Below are 21,327 nucleotides of genomic sequence, written 5' to 3'. Positions count from 1 at the left end.
CTCAGACAAGGGGGGCGGTCCCTGCCCCACGAAGTAGCAGAGCCAGAATCTAGACCCAAGGTGGTCGCGGAAGCACGTGTAGTCGGCTCGCTGCAAGCCTTTACTTCTCCCACTGCTCACGCCCCGTGCGGGCCACCTGGTCTCTCGAGCCGGGTCGTCAGCTATAAAGCGGGCCTTGAGCGCAGGCGCGAAGGGCATCCCCTGAAGTTGGCGGGCGGTGGAGTGGCGGTGTGCCCATGTGGCCGGGAGTGCTTCCTGGAGGAGGCGGGCCGAGGGGGCAGGAGGCTAGAGGGAGCGGTGTGTGCCATTTGGGAAAAGGGGACTAGTGAGGCTGGGAGGAAGGCAGGTGATGGACGGGGGCCTGGTGGGAGCCGAGGCCAGAGGGTGTGGGGGACGGGAGAGGGCACGGGATGCTGGGCGCGAGGAGTGTGGGCACGACGGTGGCTCAGCCGAACTCGCGCCAGGCTTCGTCTCAGAACCCCACAGGCGCTTGAGGGAACGAAAGCTGGGCCTCCTGGGGCCCCGGGGACAGAAACTTGGCATGAGCTCCGCCAAGGGGAGGCCGCGTTTTTAAGCGCTCACCCCCACTTAGGGCAGGGGGCTCTGCCAGCGGCCCCTTCGCCTCAGGCAGCACTCTGGCTGAGCTAGACGTGGGTACCCTGGGCAGTGACGGGGGGTGTGTGTGTGTGCGTGCACGCGTGTGCATGTGTGTGGCAGAGAGGCGTGCCCCAGGCTGCGACCTCTGACCCTGCCCGCTCCCTCTGCAGGTGCGGAAGATCGCACCCGAGTACTACGACCACCTACCGCAGCACCACTCGTGGGTGAAGGTGCTCTGGGACTTCGTGCTCGAGGACTCCCTGGGGCCCTACGCCAGGGTGAAGCGGGTGTGCAAGCTGGCGGAGGAGCGTCTGTGAGCCCGGGGCAGAGGACCCCGCGGAACCCGGGGGCCTGCTGCCCCGCCCTGCCCCCCCCTCCTGCAGAGTGGGTTGTCACTGCCCACCCCACCCCCAGCCCAGTGCCCAGAGCTGCTTTCGCTGCATTTGGTTCCCGCACTGACCGCGGTCTTGTCCCCCAGAACCCAGGACTGCATCCGGCCACAGCGGGCACACATGCAGCCTGGAGAAGCTTGGTCCGCACCTGCACTGTCGACCCAGGCCAGGCCCTCCTTTCCTGGGCCTCGGGGACGGAGGCCTGGCCCAGCCCTGGGTGCTCTGTGCCACCTCCACCAAGCTGACGTCCCTGGTGTTCCCGTGCCCTAAACTCAGTTCGGTGTTTTGTTTTCACATCCACAGACCGTGCTTCCCAGGGGCGGCGTGGTTCCAGCCCAGCCTCAGACTGAGGCACCCTCCCCCCCCCCCCGGCCGGACCCTGCAGGCCTCAGGCCTGTGGATCTCCTTCCCGGCCGGCCCCGGCTGCACCCCGCCTGCTCTCCGGCCTTGGGGACTGCGGCCGCTTCACGCTGTGTGTTTAGCACCCCTGCGGTCCTGCCTTTGTGAGTGGCCCCTGCACATCCTGGGGCTTGGGGGGTCCACGTGGCCCTGAAGCCCCTCGTTAGCGGGCCTTCCCTCCTCTCCAGCCCGGCTGAGTGTGGACACTGCCCCCCTGAGCTGTGCTCCCGCCCCACCTCGAGGCTCTGGCCTGAGGGAAGCCCTCCCTGACCCTAGAGGTTTTAGCCCAGACAGGGTGGAGTCTGTCTCCCGGACCGACTCCCCAAGGACTTGAGATCTTCATAAACGGGTGCCGCAGGCCAGATGCACGGAGGGGAGACATGTGACTGGGCAGACAGGTGGCTGCCCGAGTGAGCCACGGCCCCGAGGGAAGCAGGCTGGTGTCCCTGGTGGTGGCTCTGTCTTTACTGGTGGGGGCACGGCCCTTGGCCCTTGGGGGCTGCAAGGGGTGGGGTCCTGGTCTCCCAGAGGCAGGCAGGCAGCAGGAGGGGTGCCTAAGGCTGGGGAGACTGAGGACCCCCCCCCCCCCCCCGCCACCGTGGGCACCGCTGGGCCCTGTGAGCTGGCCCAGGAGAGGAAGGAGGGCTGTCAGGAAGGCACGTGGCAGCTCCCAGGGCCCGAGACCTGGCCGGTGCTGCGCAAGGACTTCCTGCCCGGGACTGGGAGTGGCCTCATGTGGTGCCAGGCACCCCTGTGTCCGAGAACGGTCTGACACCGGGATGGCCCTGGGAAGAGGCCTGGGCCCCGGGGCTGTTGTGTGAGGCAGCGCAGCTTGGCGGGAGTACTTTGAGCCCGGACGGGGGGCCCCTCCCTGTGCAAACAGGCTGGCCCGAGCCAGGTGAGCGCAGCCCCTCCCGCTGCCGGCCTGGGGACTCCTCGGGGCTTGCCAGCCCACCTGTCCGCAGAGCTGTCCCGAGGAGGAGACTGTCACCACCTGCCAGCTCCCTGCCAGACTCCAGATGACAGGATCAGTGGGCCTGGAATCTGTCGCCCTGGGTTACAACCAGAACCACTGCCGGCCCTGGGGGCTGCTCACCTCCCGACAGAACCACCTGGCTCCGGTCTGCACGGTTGTTGGGAGCGCTCGAGGAGACGGGGGTGGGGGGCTGGGGGGGGGGGGTGGTCCAGAGCCCGGCTAGAAAACAGCAGTCCCCTGTCATCAGCCGGACGGCGGGCCCCGCCTCCTCCCCTCCCACGAGGCCCCCCGCAGGATGGCTGGGCACATTGCCGTGCCTGTGGTGGCCGTGAGATGGTCCAGGATTCCAAGGCCTGGCCACTGGCCGGGGCCCTGCTCCCGGCACGGGGTCAGACCGTCTCTGGCTCGGAAGGGGAGCGTGTGTGGTGTGAGAAGTGCTGGCATACGCCTCGGGCGGGCGTGCGGGCCAGGGCGGTGGTCCTTCCTGGAGGATGCAGCCTGCCTCACTCTCCTACTGCCTCGCGGAGCCCAAGCTGCCACTCCCGGCCCTGCGGTCAGGACGCACGTGGAGTCTGAGGTTGCAGTGTGGACGGCACTCAGGGCCCACCCCTGGGGGAGACCGTCGCGGGCCGGCTGGAAGCGCGCGAGCTGCCCCGGCCCCTGCTCCCGCCTTCCCTGTCTGCATTCAGCCTGGCTACCGGCCGAGGCCTCTGCTGGCCCCTCTGCTCCCCCGGGGGACGGCGTCCTCAGCCAGGAGCGGCCGGAGCCGGCGCGGGAGAGTGAGCCGGAGCCAGGGGTGTGGACAGTAAGCGTTTATTAGCACGTGGACACAGACACCGCGGTGCGTGGACAGACTTCAACCACCACGACGCTGGGGACCGCTCGCCGCTGACCGCATCACCTAGGAGAAAACTCGGAAACCATCTAATGAAGCGTGTGATCTGGGGAGTCCTCTATAAACCAAAGAAATGTACACTTAAATAGGCAAATATAAAATACAAAAAAGGCGAGTAGACCGGTGCTGTGTCAGGTAGAATCTAAAAAAATCCAGAAATTGGAACTTGTTTCCTCATTTTGATACTCTATCACGCGTTAACACTCGTAACTGGAGCACCTCCCAGCGTCGGTGAGCACTCGCGGGCGCAGGAGGCCTGGGGCCGGCGGCTGGGCTCCTCGCTGTGTCCCCGCCGGCGGGTGGCCTGGGGTCTCTGTCGGCGGCGGTGGCAGCGGGGGCCGAGGGCACTATGAGGTGCTGATCCCACTCAGCTCCTGCCTGATGGCTGAGGGACGGGACAGGACAGGCTCAGGCACAGCAGGGACGAGCCCTGATTCTGGGCAGGCCCTGTCCCCCACACCCGCCCCCGCCCAGAGGTCCTTTCTGGCGTCTGCCCTGCTCTCCTGAGAGCCTCACCCAGGCTCCCAGAGGTCGCGAGGCACAGGCTAGAGGTCAAGTGGGGCAGCAGACTCTGTGCAGACATTGGGGTGACAGCAAAGCACCCCCTCCAGGTAGAGGATGAGCTGAGGTAGGGGTGGGGGGCTTCACCTGCCTATTGCCTCGGGGCTGGTGAAGGGCCTGTGGACACCAGGAGCCCCGGGCAGTTCTGGGCACGGTGGGCACCGGATTCTGCCCGGAGGTCCCGGGGCCCTGCTTCTGGCAGTGGCGGCAGAAAGGGCCTGGCCTCGAGCGTGGGGGGGGGGGGGGGGGATGGCTCCTGCTCCCGCCTCCCCTGCAGGGCTGCCTCCTGTCCCCACCCCTCCTGGTTCTCCCCCAGATTTGGGCCTTTCCCTGGACAGACCCCACTGGGCCTGGAGCCAAAGGCCAGGAGAAAGAGCTGAGTGCTGGGCCCTTCTCAAGTGACAAGGGGATGCCTCTTGGAGCACCCGCGCTGCCCGCCGTTTCCCGCAGGCCTTGGCCGCAGGTGGAGGCCCACCCACGAGGCAGCCCCCACCGGTGGCCGCACCGACGGCAGAGGGGAGAGGGAGACCTGGAGACGTGCTTCCTGCCGCACCCCACTGCCTGCGTCCCCGCCCGTTCCCCCTGCAGGGAGGCTGGCTGTGCAGCCCTGCTTCCGGCCACACACCAGCTCTGGCTCTGGGGCCAGCTGGCCGGCCCCTCCCAGGTGGGGCCCCCAGTAATAAAGCAGAGGTAATAGTTGGCCTGCGTCTCCTCTCTGGCTCCGGGGCGGCCTTGCACTTCACTCATTAACTCCTTATCTGCCCATCTGCCCAGCCCAGGCCTGGGGGGGTGGGGGTGGGGTGCAGAACAAACAGGAACCAGTATCCTCAGCTCTCAGCTGAAGCTGAAGCGAGGACAAGGACAGGGTGCGGCTCACACAGCCCTGGGTGGGGGGGGGGGGGTCCGGGTCAGCGGGCGCTTCAGGTGGGCTCCCACCCCAGCCTCCCCTCTGTCCAGCCCTCTGCCACCAGGGCCCACCCCTTTCAGGTCACGGAGCCCTCTCTCGCCCCGCCACCTCTGCTCCTGTGGGGGCCAGGCCCAGCCTTGGCGAGGGCGTGTGGGGGTTGGTGTCTAGGCTGCGCCTTGCTGCTCTGTCCCCGGGCGAGCCAGCTCTGCCCAAACCTCTCCTTTTCCTCTGGCTCCAGCCCTGAGCCAGCCGTATCAAAGGCTCTGGCAGGAACCGGAAGGACGGACGTGACGGGACCCTGCCCTCTGGAGCCAGAGGCTCTTTGAGGGGGAGCCGCGTGTCTGCTCCCCCAGCCCAGGGCCAACCAGGCAAGCTGGGAACTGTATCAGGCCCACGGGTCGCTCTGTGGCGTCTTGGTCCCCATAACCCCCTGGGACGGCAGCAGTGGCCCCTGTAACCCAACCCGGTGATTGGCAGGTGGCAGCATCAAAGGAGTGTGCGGTCTGGGTGTGCAGACGAGGGGCAGACGGTTCGGGCCGCTTCAGCGCCCCTGGTCTGGAACGCGTTCTCCGGTCGCTCTCCCCTTCCACACGCTCACAGCTCAGCCGGGCGGAAGCCCGGGCGAGCGCTGACCCAGTCGGTGACCCCCGTGGAGGTGCATCTCTCAGGCAAAGTCACCTAACTCGTCTGGGCCCCGGTTTGCTCGACCAGAGGGTGGGGGTGACGTGGGGGTCAGGAGGGGGAACGGGACCGTCGGCACGGAACCAGGGGCCTCCCTGGCGGGGCCACCACAGCTCCGCTGCCTTGTAGCCCTCGGGCCCGGCCGCCCTGCCGCTTCTCCAGGACCCTGGGTGGTGGCCAGGGAGCGGCCTCTACTCACCGTCGATGATCTCCTCCTTCACTTTGTGGAGCTCTCGCACCACCTCCTCGAGGATCTCCTGTTGGGAGCAGAGCCTCCAGGTGAAGGGACCCGCATGTCCGAGGGGCCCTCACCCGTGTTCCCACAAGGCAAGGATGGAGTGTGATTGGGGGACGGGACACCCCAGTCCTGCTGCAGAAACCAGGGACGGCCCCGGGGGTGCGGGGAGCCCCGGGGCAGGCTGGAATGTCCGGAAGGGCAGAGGGATGCTCTTCTGACCATGAGCACGGGCACCCCCTTCCCCCACTGCTTGCCACTCCGATGGGCCTGCCTACCCGCGTGCACCCGGCAGGGGCCCAGCCTCTGGCTCCTTCCCGACCTCTCAGGAAAGGACACACTCACCTGTTTCATCCGATCCAAATCTAAGGCATCCAGGGCCACGTCATTCACGCCCCCCACCGGCTTCATCCTGGAGAGGATGGCAGGGTGCGGTAAGGTGGGGAGCCTGGCGGGCGCCCTCCACGCCGGGACCGCGTGGGGGAAGGCAGGCTGGGCGTGCCAGGGCCTCCAAGCTCAGCTGAGGACCACGCTTTTACCCCAGGCCACTCTTAAGCTTTGCTAAAAGGATCCCGATGTCCTGTGTCCACCTCAACAGGGTCGCATGGACGCTGTGACCGTATTTCCCAACCCAGGGGTCACGGGGGGCCCAATGAAGGGGTTGTTTTCTGGTTTGGGAGCTCGTACACGCAGGTGGCAATGCGGCAGTTACAGGTCACATGCTACCACCTCCGGAAAAAAATACTGGCAAGCTGCTCGGTGAGGGGTCTAGGTTCCCGGCTGACCCGCAGCTTGGGGAGAACCAGGAACAGCGGTGTTAAATACACGCAGAATCCCAAAAAACACACGGTACACCCTCATCCTAAAGGTATCCACTTCCACACAAACCGGTGTCCTTGCTGTAGGTAACCGGTCCTCGGGTGTAACTTTCCCCCCAGGAAATGTGTTTGGATGTGGTTTTGCTCTTTGGAGGCAAAGGTTTCGGTCTCACGGATCGTACTTCTTTGAAAAGCTGCTGAACTGAGGTTAGCTAGTGGCATGTGAACCGTCCCTGGGAAAATCTGGAGAAAATGCTCATCTGATCACTCGGCCTTTTAAAGCGGGGCGGTGGTGAGGAAGGTACGCCTTCTGGATCCCACTTATCTCCCGAGAAGAGAAGGGCGGTGGGAGCCTGCGGGTCCAGGGAAATGTGAGGCCCGAGCCGGCTCTGGGGACCGACGGGGTGAGCGTGGGCAGACACACATCGACCTGGCAGGGGTCAGTGCCAGGGAGAGCGAGCACGTGAACCGAAGCGTGGGGCAGCCACCGCGGAAAACAGCGCGGAGGCCCCTCAAAAACAAACCCAGAGCCACTTCTGGGTGTGTAGCTAAAGGGAAGGAGGTGGCCGTCCCGAAGACAGGCCCCCCAGGGGCACGGCGGCATTACTGACAGGAGCCGCGACGTGGGGACAAGCCAAGGATCTGTTGACAGACGGATGGGTAAAGAAGATGTGTCCACACACGGCGGGATACCACTGAGCCACCAAGAAGGGAGTCCTGCCGTGTATGACAACAGGGGTGACGTAAGGGCAGAGACGGACACTATGTGATCTCGCTGATACGTGGAATCTGAAAAGGGGAACGCGTGGACCCAGAGTCGACCGGTGGCTGCCGGGGGCCGGGGGCCGGGTGAGGGAGGTCAAAGGGCACGCCCCTCCAGGTGCAGACGCGAGAGTTCAGGGATGTGCTTTGTGGCATGACGACCACGGTGAACGCCACTGTGCCGTCTGCTTCACGGCAGCTAAGAAAGTGGATCTTGAGACCGTGAGGTGGTGGCTGTGTTAACTAACCTTGTCCCGGTGACCATGTCCCAATATATGTACAGACATCATCACCACGGTGCACACCTTAAACTTCTACAGTATTAGATGCCAGCTGTATCCCAATAAAGCGGGGAAAGCAAACCACTGAATAAATAAAGTTTAGTGGTCCAGTGCCCAAACCTGGATTAAAAAAAAAACAACGAAGAAAGAGGTGTTCCTGGTCCCTCCTGGCTGAACTCGAGAAAGAGGCCGGGGTGGCTCTGAAGGAGGCTAAGGAAGTTTGGATCCTGACGGGGGAAGAGGGGTAGCGACCATGCTGTGGTTCAAGTGTCTGTTCTAGCAGCAGTTTTCTGGGTCCCCTGGGCAGCCTGCTTCACCTCTCAGGGCCTCGGTCCCCCCACAGTCACCCCGAGAGGGACCCCTCTCTCGGGGGGCTCCACACGCCCCGCTCGGAGCCATCAGTGAAACCAGAGAACAGACTGGTCTTGGAGGTGGAGAGCCCCATTCCCGGTGGGAATGCCCTTGGGAGCGTCCTTGCCTGTTGAGGGGCACGGGCTGCCCTGGTGGCCTTGCCTCCTCCCAGGACCCTTCCTTTGGCTCCTGCCCCACTAGGGTCCCCCGTCCCTTCATAGCTGGAGTGAAAGCACTGGTCCCCCAGGGCGCCCTGCGTTAGAGCTCCAGTAGGGGGGACACAGAACGAACCTAGACTTCCAGCCACGTGACCCCTCCTGGCCCCTCTACGCTCCCCGCCCTCAGCCCTCCCCACCTTCCACCACCTGCTAGCCACACTGGCTGGCTTCTGTCCTTGAGTTTGCCGGGTTGGTCACGGGGCCTTGGCACTTACCTCCTGCTCGGAAGGCTGTCCCCAAGCTCTCTGCAGGGCAGGCTCCTCCTTATCCAGGTCAAGTCCAATGCCACCTCTGAGGGGCCTGCCCCCGCCCACACGCTACAGCACTCTGTCCCCACTGTCTTCCGCAGAGCACGTCTCACAACTCACAGCTGCTGCACGTGGGCTCCTTGCAGGCAGAGACCTGCGGGCCCCGGCTCCGAACCTGGCTGACCTCCGAGACCTCGTCCTGATCACTGGCAACGTCACTGCCATTCCAGAGCCCGGCCGGAGCGCTCTTGGATAGCCTTGTCTACTCTGCACGCTCAGGCTCAGATGCTACCTGTATCTGTGCTAAGTGCGGGTCCCCTTCAGTTTGTCGTGGGCAACAGGGACTTTTCTCAATATGGGTCCCAGAGACCTGCAAATTCAGGCCACGTGGCTGTTTGCCTCTGACTTTTGGGGACACCTCCGTTTCAAATACTCCATCCTGCTACCACACCAGCTTTTGGTTTGGGAAATGGTGCGTGTTTCTCGGGGGAGAGCTGTAGGCAAAGGAGGGAGGGAGGGGAGGCAGGGTGCCAGCTGGTCCCGGGATCAGCCGAAATGTGGGATGTGGCCACGGCCAGCGAGCACTTCCTGTGTTCGGCTGTTGTCCGCACAGCTGCTTTATAGGGTGCGGGAGGAGTGGAGGCCCGCAGAGGCCGCCCGGCCTGGCCCGAAGTCACAGTCAGTGAGCCCAGAGCTGGGGTTCAAGGCCAGCCCCACGTTACTGCCCTCCCCAGGGCCCCACCTCTCGCTCTGCGAGGGGACAGCAAGGAGCAGGTGTGCACAGCCCTGAAGGCCCTCCTGACTACCTTCCCCAGGTCTGAGGAACAGGCCACCCTTTCCCAGAGCAAACTGTTAGGTGACAGGACACGGGAGTTTGGGGGTGTTAGTCGCGGGCAGCGGACAGAGGAGGTCCCCGGGACGGGGTTGTTCGGTACCTAGAGTGAGGCTGCGCCTGAAGGGGGCTCTTAGCTTCGGGGCTCTTTGCCACAGACGGGGTTCTACGGCACGGAATGAAACACACGTGTGAATTGGCCCGTCGCCCGCCTCGGCCCCGCCGGACGCACAGCTCAGCCTCCCCAGGGCAGCTCACCTGGACAGTAATGAGGACACGGGTTTCTCCACCGAGTTGCTCCGCTCCCAGGGCTTCCGGCCAGCCTCTGTCGATTCAGACAGGGGACGGAGAGCCTCAGAGCTGGGAGGACTCTCGGTGGCCAACCCGCCCCCCCCCCCAGGCAGGAGGCCCCCCACCCGGACACTGAGGGCGCAGAGCTGCCCCAGCAGGAAGGTCTGCTTCGCGCTCCTTGTTCCCAGGCTCTCTTTGGCCCAGGATGGCCCTTGCAGGGTTGTGGATGGCACTGCTGTCACCCGGCATCGCCCCCCTTGGGACGCAGCTCCCACTCCCTGGACCTGGCTGACCCTGACTTGTGGCCTGGTTCTGAGTCCTCTCACCATGGCTGGGTCTCTTCTTGGAGTGAGAGCCTCTTAACCGTGACCTCTACAGTCAAGCCCCGACTATGGCAAAGGGCTGAGTGGAGCAGAGGAAGCCCGTGGCCTGGCTGCCCTTAGGGCAGCCCAGAGACTGCCCGTCCCCGCCCCACTGAGTACCAGCTGGTCCCCTCCGGCTCTGGCCCTGAAAGCTGTTTTTTCTTTTCATCTTCTTTCTTAAGTGGTGTTAAATTCCTATTTCGTTTTACTTCAAAAGGTTTGTTGGACTGAACTGAATTCCCTGACTTTGCAGAATGAGCAGAGGCAGAAGAAAAATCCCTAGGGGTAGCAAGGAAGCCACCTGAGGGTCTGAGGGGGGGGTCTCTCCCCAAAACCCTGCTCTGGGGCCCACGCTGGGCCTGTAGGCACAAGATCTGGGACCACATCCAGGCTCAGGCTGTGGCCCCGAACAAACCACGTCACCTCCTAAACTGGGACACAGCATATATAGCCATTCACTGGGGTGTGCGGTGTTCACGCATTCGCCAAGAATCCACGGTGGCACCTTTTCAGAAGGAGAGGTCACAGGGAGGCAGCCTGGCCGGCAGAGCATCAGGACCAGAGGCAGGTGCGGCGGCAGGGCCACGCCCCCACGAGGCAGCCAGCAGCTGCCGAGAGCCTCCCTCTGCTGGGGTGCGGTGGCCTGTCTCCTCTCTGCCCCTCCCACCATTCTCGAGAGCACAGGCTTCGAGCAGGTGCCGAACAAAGGTCTGTCGAACAACCGAGTGACCAACCCCAGCAGCTTCTTCCCACTCTCCAGCCTCAAGGCACTCTTCTACGTGGACCCCTGCACCCCGAGTGCCGACAGGGCTTCTGAGCAGGGTTTGGGGCTGTTTCTCCCCTACCCCATCACCAGCAGACTTCTTAGCAGCACCACAGTGAGCGAGGCTCACGGGTGATGACGGTTTCATCTAGCACGGCGGGCTCTTTGTAGGGAGACACGCGTGTGACAGGCGTGTTCCTCTTCAGAGCTCTGGCCCGAGGCTGGGAACCCCAGCTCCCCCCCCCCCCCCCCGCTCCTCCTCCCCCATGTGGGGGTTCTAATGCCCTCGGGACATCAGCACAGGCTGTGGCTCCAGCACCTGCCCCCGCTCCTCCTGGAGGCTCAGGGCTTCCAGAAGACGTCAGGGAGACCCCACTGTGCCACCTCATCGGCCCTCACTGCTCATCTGTGGAGCGAGGCGGTCGGGACACATCATCTTCCCAAAGCGGCCCCCTCCTGCCCTCGGACCTCGTGCCTGGTGTGGGGCGGGACGCCGTCCCTTACCTGAGGAGTTGGGTGGCTGGCTGGCTGCTCGGGTCCCCGGAGATGGAGAGGTGCTCAGCTCTTCCTGAAACGGAAAAGAGAAGCTGTACCCTCAGAGTCTGCTTAGAAAGGCCCGTCGGGGCAAAGGCAGGACGCCTCTGACCAGGTCACTAGCAAACCTTGCCTTTCCACATTTTCTAAGGAGCCTGTGTTACTTCTGTAATCAGCAGAACAGTGACTGTTATCAGCAACAAGCGAAAAGCCCTAATCTTGGTGGGGAAGTGGTCCAGCCTCTGGACAGGTAGGGTGGGGGAAGGCTGCAGGGAGACGCGGGCTCCTGCAGAGCCGGGCAGACTTCTCTGTGATCTGCAACAAGCCCTTGCCGTCACTGAGCCTGCCACGGGCCCCTCGGGCTGACTCCTCGTGGGCCACTGTCCGCTGGCAGCCTTGGGCGGCCCGTGGGAGTGGCCGGGCAGGACCACGGAAGGGACTCCCTCTCTAGGCCCGGCTCCCTGCTCCACTGGCCGGCGTGAGGACCGGATGTTAGGTGGCCTTACGGGGCCGTGCACGTGGGTTGCAGCAGGGCCAGGCTCTGGGAGTGAGGGTCAGGGCCGCCCACGGCACGGCCTTCACCCCAGACACCTGGCGGTGGGAGACCCCATTCACTTCTCTTTTACCGAGAGAGGAGGACGCGGTGAGAACCCCTTCTCTCTGCCCAACCAGCCTACAAGTTCATCAGTGTTGCTGTCAAAGTGGGCTCTAGAACCTGGCTCTGTCCTCAGTGCCCCTCTGCCAAAGCACCCACTGGTGGGGGAGGCAGGCTTGACAGGTGAGCCAGGCAGGAGCCGGAGCCGGGCCGCCTCTCGCTGCCTCCCGGCAGGTGCGGCCACCTCCCCGTGCCTGTGCCCACATCTCTACGCGCAGCACCTGGCCCACGGCAGGGCTCCGCGGAGGCAGGCAAATGCGTGTCTGCTCTGCCTGTGGAATGTGCGTGGTGAAACGCAAAGAAAGGAGGTGAATAACTCGACAACAAAAACGCTGATGTTTGCAGGGCGCCTGGGTGGCTCAGTTGCTTTAGCGTCTGACTTCGGCTCAGGTCATGATCTCGCGGTTCGCGAGTTCCAGCCCCACGTCAGGCTCACTGCTGTCAGCCTGTCAGCGCACAGCCTGCTTCAGATCCTCTGTCCCCCTCTCTCTGCCCCTCCCCTCTCCCAAAAAATAAATATTAAAAAAAAAAAAGCTGATGCTTATCACAAACATTTTGGAAGGATTTTATACTATTAAGAGAGGAGCATTTGTTAGGTAATAAAAATATTAAGAAACACACACACACACACACACACACACACACACACACACACGATTGCTACATGGAGCTTTTGACCAGGCAGAGTCAACCACCCTGACGAGACTGAACTAGTGAATTCTGACCCGAAGCCAAGAACCGCCTGTGGGATTGCCTGGGCCACATTCTCTGTCAGCTGCTTCCCTCCCCTCTGGTCCATCTGAGGTGTGGGCCCCTTGGCCGGGACCAGGATGCCAGGCTCAGTGCTCCAAGCGGGAGGCCTCCCCCTCCCCCAACTGCAACCCGCCCCTGGGCAACGTGAACCTGTGAGAGCCACTTGTCCCCAGACTGAGAACAGATCTGGCACCCATCAGCAGGCCCCAGGTATCTGTGGGGTGAATGAATAAACTCCCGGGGCCTCTGGCCCAGAGACGGAATGCGGTGCTGGGCCCTGGGTCTCAGCAAGAGTCTCCTCGGGCCTCTCGTTTAAGGGAGGGCTGAGTAACTGAAACGGTGGGCAGCCACACGTGTGCCCGGGCACCAGGACCCGAAGGAGATGGGCAAGAATGGAGGCTGCAGGGGTTAAAACAGAATGAGACACCAGGAGTTTTCGTTCACTGCCATCCTGTTATGCTTTCAAAAATAATTCAAACAGGGGCGCCTGGGGGGCTCAGTCGGTTGAGCGTCCGACTTCGCCTCAGGTCATGATCCCATGGTTCGTGGTTTCGAGTCCTGCGTCGGGCTCTGTGCTGACGGCTCGGAGCCCGGAGCCTGCTTCCGATTCTGTGTCTCCCTCTCTCTCTGCCCCTCCCCCCACTCATGCTCTGTCTCTGTCTCAGAAATAAACGTTAAAAAAAATAATAATTCAAACAAATGCTCCCTTCACAGAGAAGTTCCCCTTTCTTCCCAAGCTAGGAAGGAGAGCACCATAGCACCACGTGGTACCATCCCGCTGGGGCCGGGGGGCTCACACCCTCCTGCCCTGGACACTGGGCCCGCCCTCAGAGCCAGTGGGCGGCAGGGCGCCCACCCCACCCCCGGCCCCATATTCGGGGCTGTTTCCTTCTTTCAAACGAAGCTTGTTTGCTTTCCATTTGTCACTAAACCTAGTCTGTGCACATTGAGGAGCAGGGAAGAGACTCTGGAAGATCCTGAAAAAGGAAAGCCAGGGCCCGCTGTGCACCTGCTCCGGTGTGTGGGGTGGGGCCTGCTGACCGTGTGTGGGGCTGCAGCAAGGGGAACCAGCAGGACCCCAAGGCTTATTCAAACCAGAAAGAAAAGTGGGGGTCAGAGGATGAGAACTCCCCACTGGGGGTGGAAGGTTTCTCCCAGAAGTCCCTGGGATTTGAACCCACTCTTCTTCTTGGAGCCGGGGATTTGGGGAGGTTGGGTGTTCGGAACGGGGCCGTGAGGCACATCAGTTGTCCAGCACGGACCGACTCAGGACTCAGATGCCCAAGCAAGGCCACACGGGCTTTTGGTACTGATGACTGCCCTGTGGCTCCCGGCCGGAAAGGCCTCTGCAGTTGTAGAAATTGGTGGGGAGTTACCGGGGCCGACTCCAGACTCCGTGCAAGGCAGGCGACATAGGGGCTTGGGCCACAGGTTAAGAGTGAGTCTGAACAAGCAAAAGTGCATGTGCGGGGTTAAAGATCGAGTAGTGGGGGGCCTTACTTAGCCTGGGGTCTGGGACGCTATCTTTTGGGGGATCAGTGTTTACACAGAGAAGTGTAGGTGAGCAGAAGCTAGCCGGAAGGGCTGACACACTGCATGTCCCCAGGCATGGGGGTCAGAGGAAGCCGGCTGGCAGGGCTGGAGCCCAGGGCTGTCCCAGGTTCGCCTCAGCTGATGGAAGGGGGGGTCGGGCGGCGTGAGGCAGTTCACTGGCTGCTTGTTTCTTCTGCCTCCCATTACTAAGACGCAACCTGTATGCCCTTATGGTTAAGGTCTAAGTTCAGCCACTGCAGCAGGGGCCTACTTTTGTTAGAAAAGCTTAACGGGGGGAAAAGAGAATTAGCCACTCCTAGGGGAAGCAGATGCTTGGAGCCTGTGCAGCCAGACTGGGCTCCAGGAGGCCTGCTAAGGACAACAGCTGGAGTCCCTGTGTCCTCTGTCCCGCTCGCCTACAGCTCCTGCTGGAATCGATGGACTTAAGTGAAGTCTTTAAAAACCACTTGAGAAGCGATTTGAGAACGAAAACCGCCCTGGTCTCCCAGTACACGGTGCCTACCGCGAGCGCGCTCCCTGAACCCCGAATCCCTGGCAGAGGCCAGGCCCCGTCTGCACGGCCCCTCTGAGCTGCCAGGCTACATCCAAGCTTTCCCCTCGTGGCTCTCCCGGGCTAGCTCCCGCTTCCCTGCTTCTTGCCTGACCTCAGATGTTGTGAGGACCAGGGCAAAGGCCTGCCACCCGGAGTGAGGGGAGGGACAGACGTGAATGCTCCCCCGGCTCTTCTGTCCCTCCTATGAACCACCTGGTGAAGTTTCTACCACGCGTACGTGCAAGCCAGCCGCGCCCCTCAGGGCCCCAAAGGCCTGGTCTCCTCACACTGGTGGGGAAGTTGGGGGCTGCTTACCGTTTGGCTCTCATCTTCCTTTTTATCAGCCGGCTTGTCTGTCTGGGAGGCTGCTTTTCTCCTAGCACGAGGGGAAGAAGGGTACACATCAGCTCCTGTTTTCACGCTGACCCAGATGCCTCTGCTGGACACACCGCCTGGCCCTCAGAGGAATCTGTGGGGGGGATCTGACCCGTTTTGTGTGAAGGAGGCAATTGTTCGAGCAGCCACGGCAATGCCTAGGTGAGTGTCCGGGCCTCTGTCCTTGTCCCATGACCCTGGACACAAAACTGGTCTGGGAAGGGAGAACAGGGTCTGGGGGACATTCTAATCTCTGTTTATGGCACCTGAGGAGTGGAAGAAGTTGGTTTGTAGCCTGTCCAGGTTCCCCAGGGGACTCGGCTGGGCTGGGGTGGCAGCCATTGTCCCAGGACACTCGAGGCCAGGCCCCGTGGGACAGGGAGAGGTGCCCCTCGGTCACACATCACGGCTGTGGGAGCATTCTGTCTTCGGACTGACTGGCTTAGGTAAGCGAATCCCGCTACCTGTGGGAAACCTTTTTCCATGGCCTCTTCCTATCTCGGACCTTAGCCCTGCAGCCGCCCCCCGCCCCCTTTCAGATCCAGAACACCACTGTGAGCCTGCCCCTGCCCAGAGAGGGCAGGGCCCTGAAGAGCTCCAGCTGATGCTCTCCGGTCGCTCTGCACACTCCCCACCTGCACGGACCCCTTCTCGTATCCTCTAAAGCCCACCCCTACGTTTTGGCGTCAGTGGTCATCTATACCTGGCTGACTCCCAGATCCGCACACACACCCCTGATAGCCCCCAGAGATGTGCTGTCAGGGATCTCCCACTGTGTGAAGCCGCCACAGCACTCAGCACCCGGGAGGTGAGGCTGTCACAGCCGAGAGACGGGCCCACGGGGAGTCTCTCCTCCCGGAAACCCAGGGGATCCCCCCCCACCAACCTCTTCCTCACAGAGTGGAGCCAACCCTGCCTGTGCCTCGTAGCTCAAGTCTGTCCTCCCGTCTTCACTTCCAACACCTAGTGCCGGCCTGCAGTGCCTCTTCCTGGACAACAGCAGCCCCCTTGCCGGGCTGCCCACTGCCACTTTGTTCCACGACACTCTGTCCTCACCCAGAGCCAGCACTGAATTTTCTGGAGCCAAGAGCGGGCCGGCATGCCAGTCCCGGGAGGGATCAGCACATAGCTCTTGTCCATGCTGAGTTTCCCGTCTGAGCCCGCTACTGGGAGGGAGACCTCGCCGCTGGGACCCCACTGCAGGGAGGGAGACCCCATCGCTGGGACCCCACTGCTGGGAGACCCTGCTGCTGGGAGAGAGATACGGCCCCAGGGGAGGCAGAAACTCCCTTCCAACCTTCATCAAAACAACAGCCTGCGGGGGCTCTGTCACTACGGCTCCAGGCAGCCCCCGCCGCGGGGTGGGCTTCAAAGAGCGGCTCGCCGAACCCTTGTGGGCGCGGTGCACCCGTGCTTGTTCTTGGCGGGGCCTCGACCGTCACGCCAGCGTCCGGGCGTCTCACGGGCTCCTGGCGACATCGGTCTTTTCCTGTCCTCAGGAACTTCCTCCGTGTTTGGTCTGAACCATCTAGGCCTGTTATTGTTAACGCGTCGGTTTTGGACTTGAGAGAAGCAGGACTGTTTTCTTTTTGAACAACATCTATTTTTACACAAGGCCCGTCCACCTCTCTGGGGTGGAGCCCTGCACGCCTGCAGACAAGGCTTGTTCTCATAGCCCGATCTTCCGCCACCCTCCACCACGCGCCGGGCTCTAGGCCCGGTGGGTCTCTAGCCTCCCCAGTATCGGAACACTGCCCGCTCACCTCGGCCGGGAGGAGGGCTCTCCTTCCGGGCCGTGCCCCTGTGGAGCCTCCCCCGTGAGGCCCTCCTGGCTCGCCCGGGGGCGGCCAGCACTGGTGTGTGAGCCTCTGCTCTGCTGCGTGACGACTGCTCACAGTCTGTCCCTGCCCTTGGCGACCTACGCGTGCCGTGGATCAATCTCCTGGCTCTGTCCGCCACCCCCGGCCGTGTGCACAGAGGCCCGCTGGCCCTGTCCTGCCGCAAAGCGCCAGGGCACCTACCTGCGCTCTGGGGACCCGTTTCCCCCCCTCGCCCTCACAGAGCCGTGGCCAGGGCAACACAAAGCCCCGGCCCAGGGGAGTTCCCACTCAGGGTTAGCCCACCTGGAGGGCAGTGGGAGTGCCTGACAGTAAGAGAAGTCGGGGGCGGGGGCCCGGTGGGAGAGGGGCCCAGAGGCTGCTTATGCGGACACGAAGGAGCACTCCCACAGGGGGGTCTGCTCCTGAGCCCCGCGGTGCCCAGGGAGCATGGCCTTTGCAACCTACGTCGGCACGTTCCTGCCGCCAGGCCACGCTGACGAGTAAGATCCAGGCTCTGCGACCCTTCTGAGGAGCTGCCTGGCCTCTCCGCCCGCTGCCGTTTCAGCTGGGGGACGCCCAGGAGGCACCGGGACAGGCTGACGGCCTGGGGCAAGCTGGCGCCACGGCTGCTGGTGTGGACGAAGGGGCTGACCGGGCCCTGGGCCCCAGAGCCCAGCCGCGACGCGGGTGCCACTCTTGTCCCATCCCCCGGGGTGGTGCCCTCGGGACTCCCGCCACTTCAGAAGGCTCCCCCGTGTCCTCCGTGATGGCCCCGCAGGACCGGCCCCGCAGCACGCGTTCGCCGTTGTCACTCGGAGCGGCTCCAGCAGTGAGACTGTGTCATTTACGTCGGGATCGTAAGTGTGGGGCATGCGCCTCTCTTCCCCCGAACTGGTCTCTGAGATTATCTCCAAATTTCTGTCCACTCAGGACGAGGCTGGTACACGGAGGATGCGTCAGTAAACGCCGTCACACCCAGATGAGGAAGGGCTGGGAGGTCAGGGGACTCTTCTGGGCCCAATGCCTCAGGCTGACCCCCTGAGAAGGGGAACTTAACAGTCCCCTGCTGGGCTGAGTCCAGGTGGCGGTGGGCCCTGGGGCCGGGCAAGGCCTGCGCTTTGATGCTAAGGAGCAGGAGACCCCTGACAAGTAGCTGCGTCTGGGGCAGGGGGGACCGGACACCCACCTCTTGGCCAGCAGCTTGTTCATTTCTTCCATGAGGCCTCCTCCTCCACCCCCACTGCTCGCTCGGTTGGCGTCAGACTTAGAGGTCCCGCTGGGGCTGGAGCCTCCGGACGCATCTTCTGGCTGAAGGGTCAGGACACCACATTTTAGTCCGGCGTCTGGGGCGGGACGTCACGGGGGGCGGGGGGTGCACGCGAGGGTGGACGGGATCCCCACGACGGAGGTGCTGGAAGAGGCCCTCAGCCCTCGGGTCCCGTCCCCCCAGCCCCGCCGGAGACTCAAGCGGAGTCCAGCGAGGCACCAGGACTGGCCGGTCGCAGTCGACAGACGCTCCCCAGGTCTGCTGGCCCCTGTCAGCGCCCTTGCCAACGCGGGTGTGTCATGACCGGGAGGAGGGGCACGTCTCGGGAAGGAAGCCAAACTCTGTCTCGCGGGTGTTCTCAGAGCCACAGCTGCCCTCAGCTGCCCTGGGGCCGCTCCCCCTTCCGGGCCACCCCAGACGTGCTGGGACAGGCGGTGGGTGTGGTGCGGCTGGCCTCCAGGGTCGCGGGGGAAGCGGGATGGATTCAGATCCAGGAGACCCGGGGCTGAGTGCGAACCCTGCAGCTGACGGGCCGGATGGCGTGCGAACCGCTTCCCCGCCGACGCCTCAGTTCTCGTCTGCGAGGCCTCCCGCCCCACTCGCGACGGTCAGCGTGAGGGCCGGCAGCAACCGCCAGCACCTTGTGGCTGCTGTGGCACCGCGTGGCAGGGGTGGCGTCCAGGCTGGGGGCCTTTCCCAGCGTCTGGTAGACGAGGGCGGTTCGAAAGGGCCCCGGGCCGGCCCGCCCACACCCAGGGACGCTTACCCGCTGGACTCTCCTCAGCTTGGCCCCAGCCAAGGCAGCGGCCAGTCCTGACACGGAGCTCTCGTCGTGGCTGGCGCCCTGAGCTCCTCCGGCTGGCAGTGGGGGTGGGGGAGGCGGAGTGGCCCCTGCGGGTGGAGGCGGGACAGGGGGCGGAGGCGGGGGTGGGGGCCCACTACAGGAGAGGGGGGCGCTGGCTGCAGACGAGGGGTGCCCCGGTGGGAGGATGGGTCCTGAAATACAAGGGTGGGGCTCAGTCAGGCCCCAGTCCCCAGCTGGTGCTCCCCTGGGAGGACGGACAGCAGGCAGCCTGCTCCTCTGAGGGGCAAGCTCAAGGTTGCCTCTTCCAGGAAGCCCCCGCAGGACGCATCTAGCCCTGGTCTAGTCACTCCCTCCGCTGGTCTTCCCAGCATTCCTTGAGCTCAGCTGACTTTCTCTAGCTCCCGTCGTGGTCTTCCCGTGACAGACGCGCTCTGGTGCGTATCTCGTTTTCCGCCTGCGTACCTAGCTTTACCCTGGGCACCGGCAGAGGTAGGTCCCTCAGATGCCGCTGTGACCGACCGTGGCCTCGGGGGACCGAGGCAGGTACCCACGGTCGCAGGGCCGACCGGGGCACGTGTCAGGGAGCAATGCAGAGGGCCGGGCAGTCCTCTGTCCACCGTCCGGCGAGCCCTCCCTCTCCAGGGCCTACTGAGCTCCACCGCGTGCTCAGCACCATGCCGGGCGCTGGGGAGGGCGGCCGCAGGCTCTCTGCTCATGGCCTCGCGGGGAAGCGGTGAGCCAGTCCCACAGACGAGCGCACAGGCGCAGCTGTGGCAGGATGGCAACTGGTACTGGGGGAGGCCCGTGGCGCCATCTCGGCACACGAAGAGGGGTTCAACTTCAGGGCCGGTTCAGAGAAGACGTCCTCGGGGACGTGCCCACGGTGCCGGGACAGTGACAGAGAGCAGGAGTCAAGTTTGGTGAAGGAGGGAGAAGAGGACGGGGAGTGCTGGAGAGGCACCGGAGAGGTGCAAGGAGCCACCAGGTCTGCGGGAACCGGGCCTGCGCGCTGGGAGGCCAGCCTGCTCGGGGGGGGGGGACGGGAAGGGGGGACACGTGATGAGGTCAGCTGCGCATCGGCAACGTGGAGGGTGGACCAGAGCGGGGCGGGGTCCCGGAGGGGGTCGAGGTGACAGGGGGTGCTAGAAGCCTCCCGTCACTGGGGCAGGGGCCGGGGCTCGGTTTTCTCATCAGTAAGCCAGGGGGACACGCGCCTGCTTACTTCACGGGGCGTCTGAGAGAAGTTAGCAGAACGAAGGACATGGAAACACTCTATAAGCTGTGAAGTCCTGGGCTTACTAATCAACGCTGTCACTCTTTAGCGAATCTTCTGCTGTCCTGTGCTGAGTTCCACTCAACCGCTGGGATAACACTGCATCTCTGGAGGGCTTCTGACTCCCGGGGCAGGCGGGGCCCTCCTCCGTGTGTCTTTATAACTCACACTAACTTGGCCACCACGTGTGCACTGGGATGATCCGGGGTCCTTGGCCGGACACTGGGCTCCCTGGGGCAGGGGCGGCATCTGCCTTGTCCGTCCCTGCGTGTCCCTAGCCCTCAGCACGGTGCCGGAGACAAGGCCTGTGGCCGCTGAGTGTCTGCTCAGCCAGTGAGTGGTGGGGGGCAAGGGCCGGGCCAGGCTGGGCTACTCCCCTTCCCCCAGCTCTGTTGTCTTTCACCGGGTGTGGGCGTGACCGTGACACATGGAGATGGACGCAACCAGAAGCTCTTCACAGAGGCCCGAGGCGCCCCGGGAAGGGCGGGGTGTGGGGAGCGGTTCCCAGAGGGGGGTCTCACCTGTGGCTGAGGTTCTTCTCTCTAGAGACTCCTGACGCTGTTGCTGGTGCTGGGTCTGCTCCATCACTTGTCTGGAAGACAACAATGACAGAGCGGGTCTGACCTCGCGATGCCGAGAACAACGTGGCTCTGTGTGCGGGAGCCCAGGCTGCAGAGTCGGGTTCCGTTGGCATTCCCTGAGAGCCCCGGGCTGGGGGCCCTGGCAGCGAGCTTGCCTCGTCCGCCCTGGCCCTGATGGCCGGGCGTGCTGCCCTCACTTCAGGGAGGTGGGGCACGTGACTGGTTCCAGGTCCCCAAACAGGCGAGTGCCGGCAGGCCCCCTCGAACAGTCCCAGGCACACCTGGATGGGGAGGCCCTCAGGAAGGCTCGGGTGACCATCCGGCTGAGTGACCGAGCTTTTCCCCAGGCCGGGCGTGCCCATCTGGCTTTGGGGGCCCTGGGGCCACAGCAGACCTGACCTCAGGGTCGTTCATTCTCAGGACACCTGACTGCGTTCCCCGGAACGAGTTTCAGGCGTCGCCGGTTGCCAGGAGACGCGGACGCTAAGGCTGCCTGTCCTCATTCTTTCTACCACAGAGCCAGCCGCAGGCCAGGCTTCCATCCGAGAGCCATTTGGTACGCTCAGTGCACTGCTCTGTGTGCCTCGGCGGGAACTGGCCTCCTAGCTC

At 63.7% G+C, this 21,327-nt stretch overlaps 2 protein-coding genes across 9 annotated transcripts in view; one reads left to right on the top strand and one right to left on the bottom strand.

The window, feature by feature from the left end:
- Positions 1-4,519, top strand: part of DEGS2 (delta 4-desaturase, sphingolipid 2) — a 72,408-nt gene extending 67,889 nt beyond the window's left edge. For all 4 annotated transcript variants that reach the window (XM_027066601.2, XM_027066602.2, XM_027066603.2 and 1 more), the window contains one exon: positions 768-4,519. In XM_027066601.2, coding sequence (XP_026922402.2) covers positions 768-914 — 147 coding nt within the window. In that variant the 3' untranslated portion in view covers positions 915-4,519. The remainder of the gene's footprint in view (positions 1-767) is intronic.
- The window catches only part of EVL (Enah/Vasp-like), a 150,981-nt gene continuing 132,815 nt past the window's right edge, over positions 3,162-21,327 (bottom strand). For 4 of the 5 annotated variants that reach the window (XM_027066605.2, XM_053224928.1, XM_053224930.1 and 1 more), the window contains exons 5-14: positions 20,659-20,729; positions 18,826-19,055; positions 17,979-18,100; positions 14,913-14,973; positions 11,074-11,137; positions 9,412-9,478; positions 9,257-9,319; positions 5,989-6,055; positions 5,608-5,665; positions 3,162-3,644 (exon numbers count right to left, since the gene is read on the bottom strand). In XM_027066605.2, coding sequence (XP_026922406.2) covers positions 3,607-3,644; positions 5,608-5,665; positions 5,989-6,055; positions 9,257-9,319; positions 9,412-9,478; positions 11,074-11,137; positions 14,913-14,973; positions 17,979-18,100; positions 18,826-19,055; positions 20,659-20,729 — 841 coding nt within the window. In that variant the 3' untranslated portion in view covers positions 3,162-3,606. The remainder of the gene's footprint in view (positions 3,645-5,607; positions 5,666-5,988; positions 6,056-9,256; positions 9,320-9,411; positions 9,479-11,073; positions 11,138-14,912; positions 14,974-17,978; positions 18,101-18,825; positions 19,056-20,658; positions 20,730-21,327) is intronic. The other variant, XM_053224929.1, reaches the window with a different exon arrangement.

The sequence above is a fragment of the Acinonyx jubatus genome, chromosome B3, assembly GCF_027475565.1.
Source record: "Acinonyx jubatus isolate Ajub_Pintada_27869175 chromosome B3, VMU_Ajub_asm_v1.0, whole genome shotgun sequence".
Lineage (NCBI taxonomy): Eukaryota > Metazoa > Chordata > Mammalia > Carnivora > Felidae > Acinonyx > Acinonyx jubatus.
The sequence above is the reverse complement of the archived record's forward strand: the minus strand, read 5'-3'. Positions and strand labels throughout refer to the sequence as shown.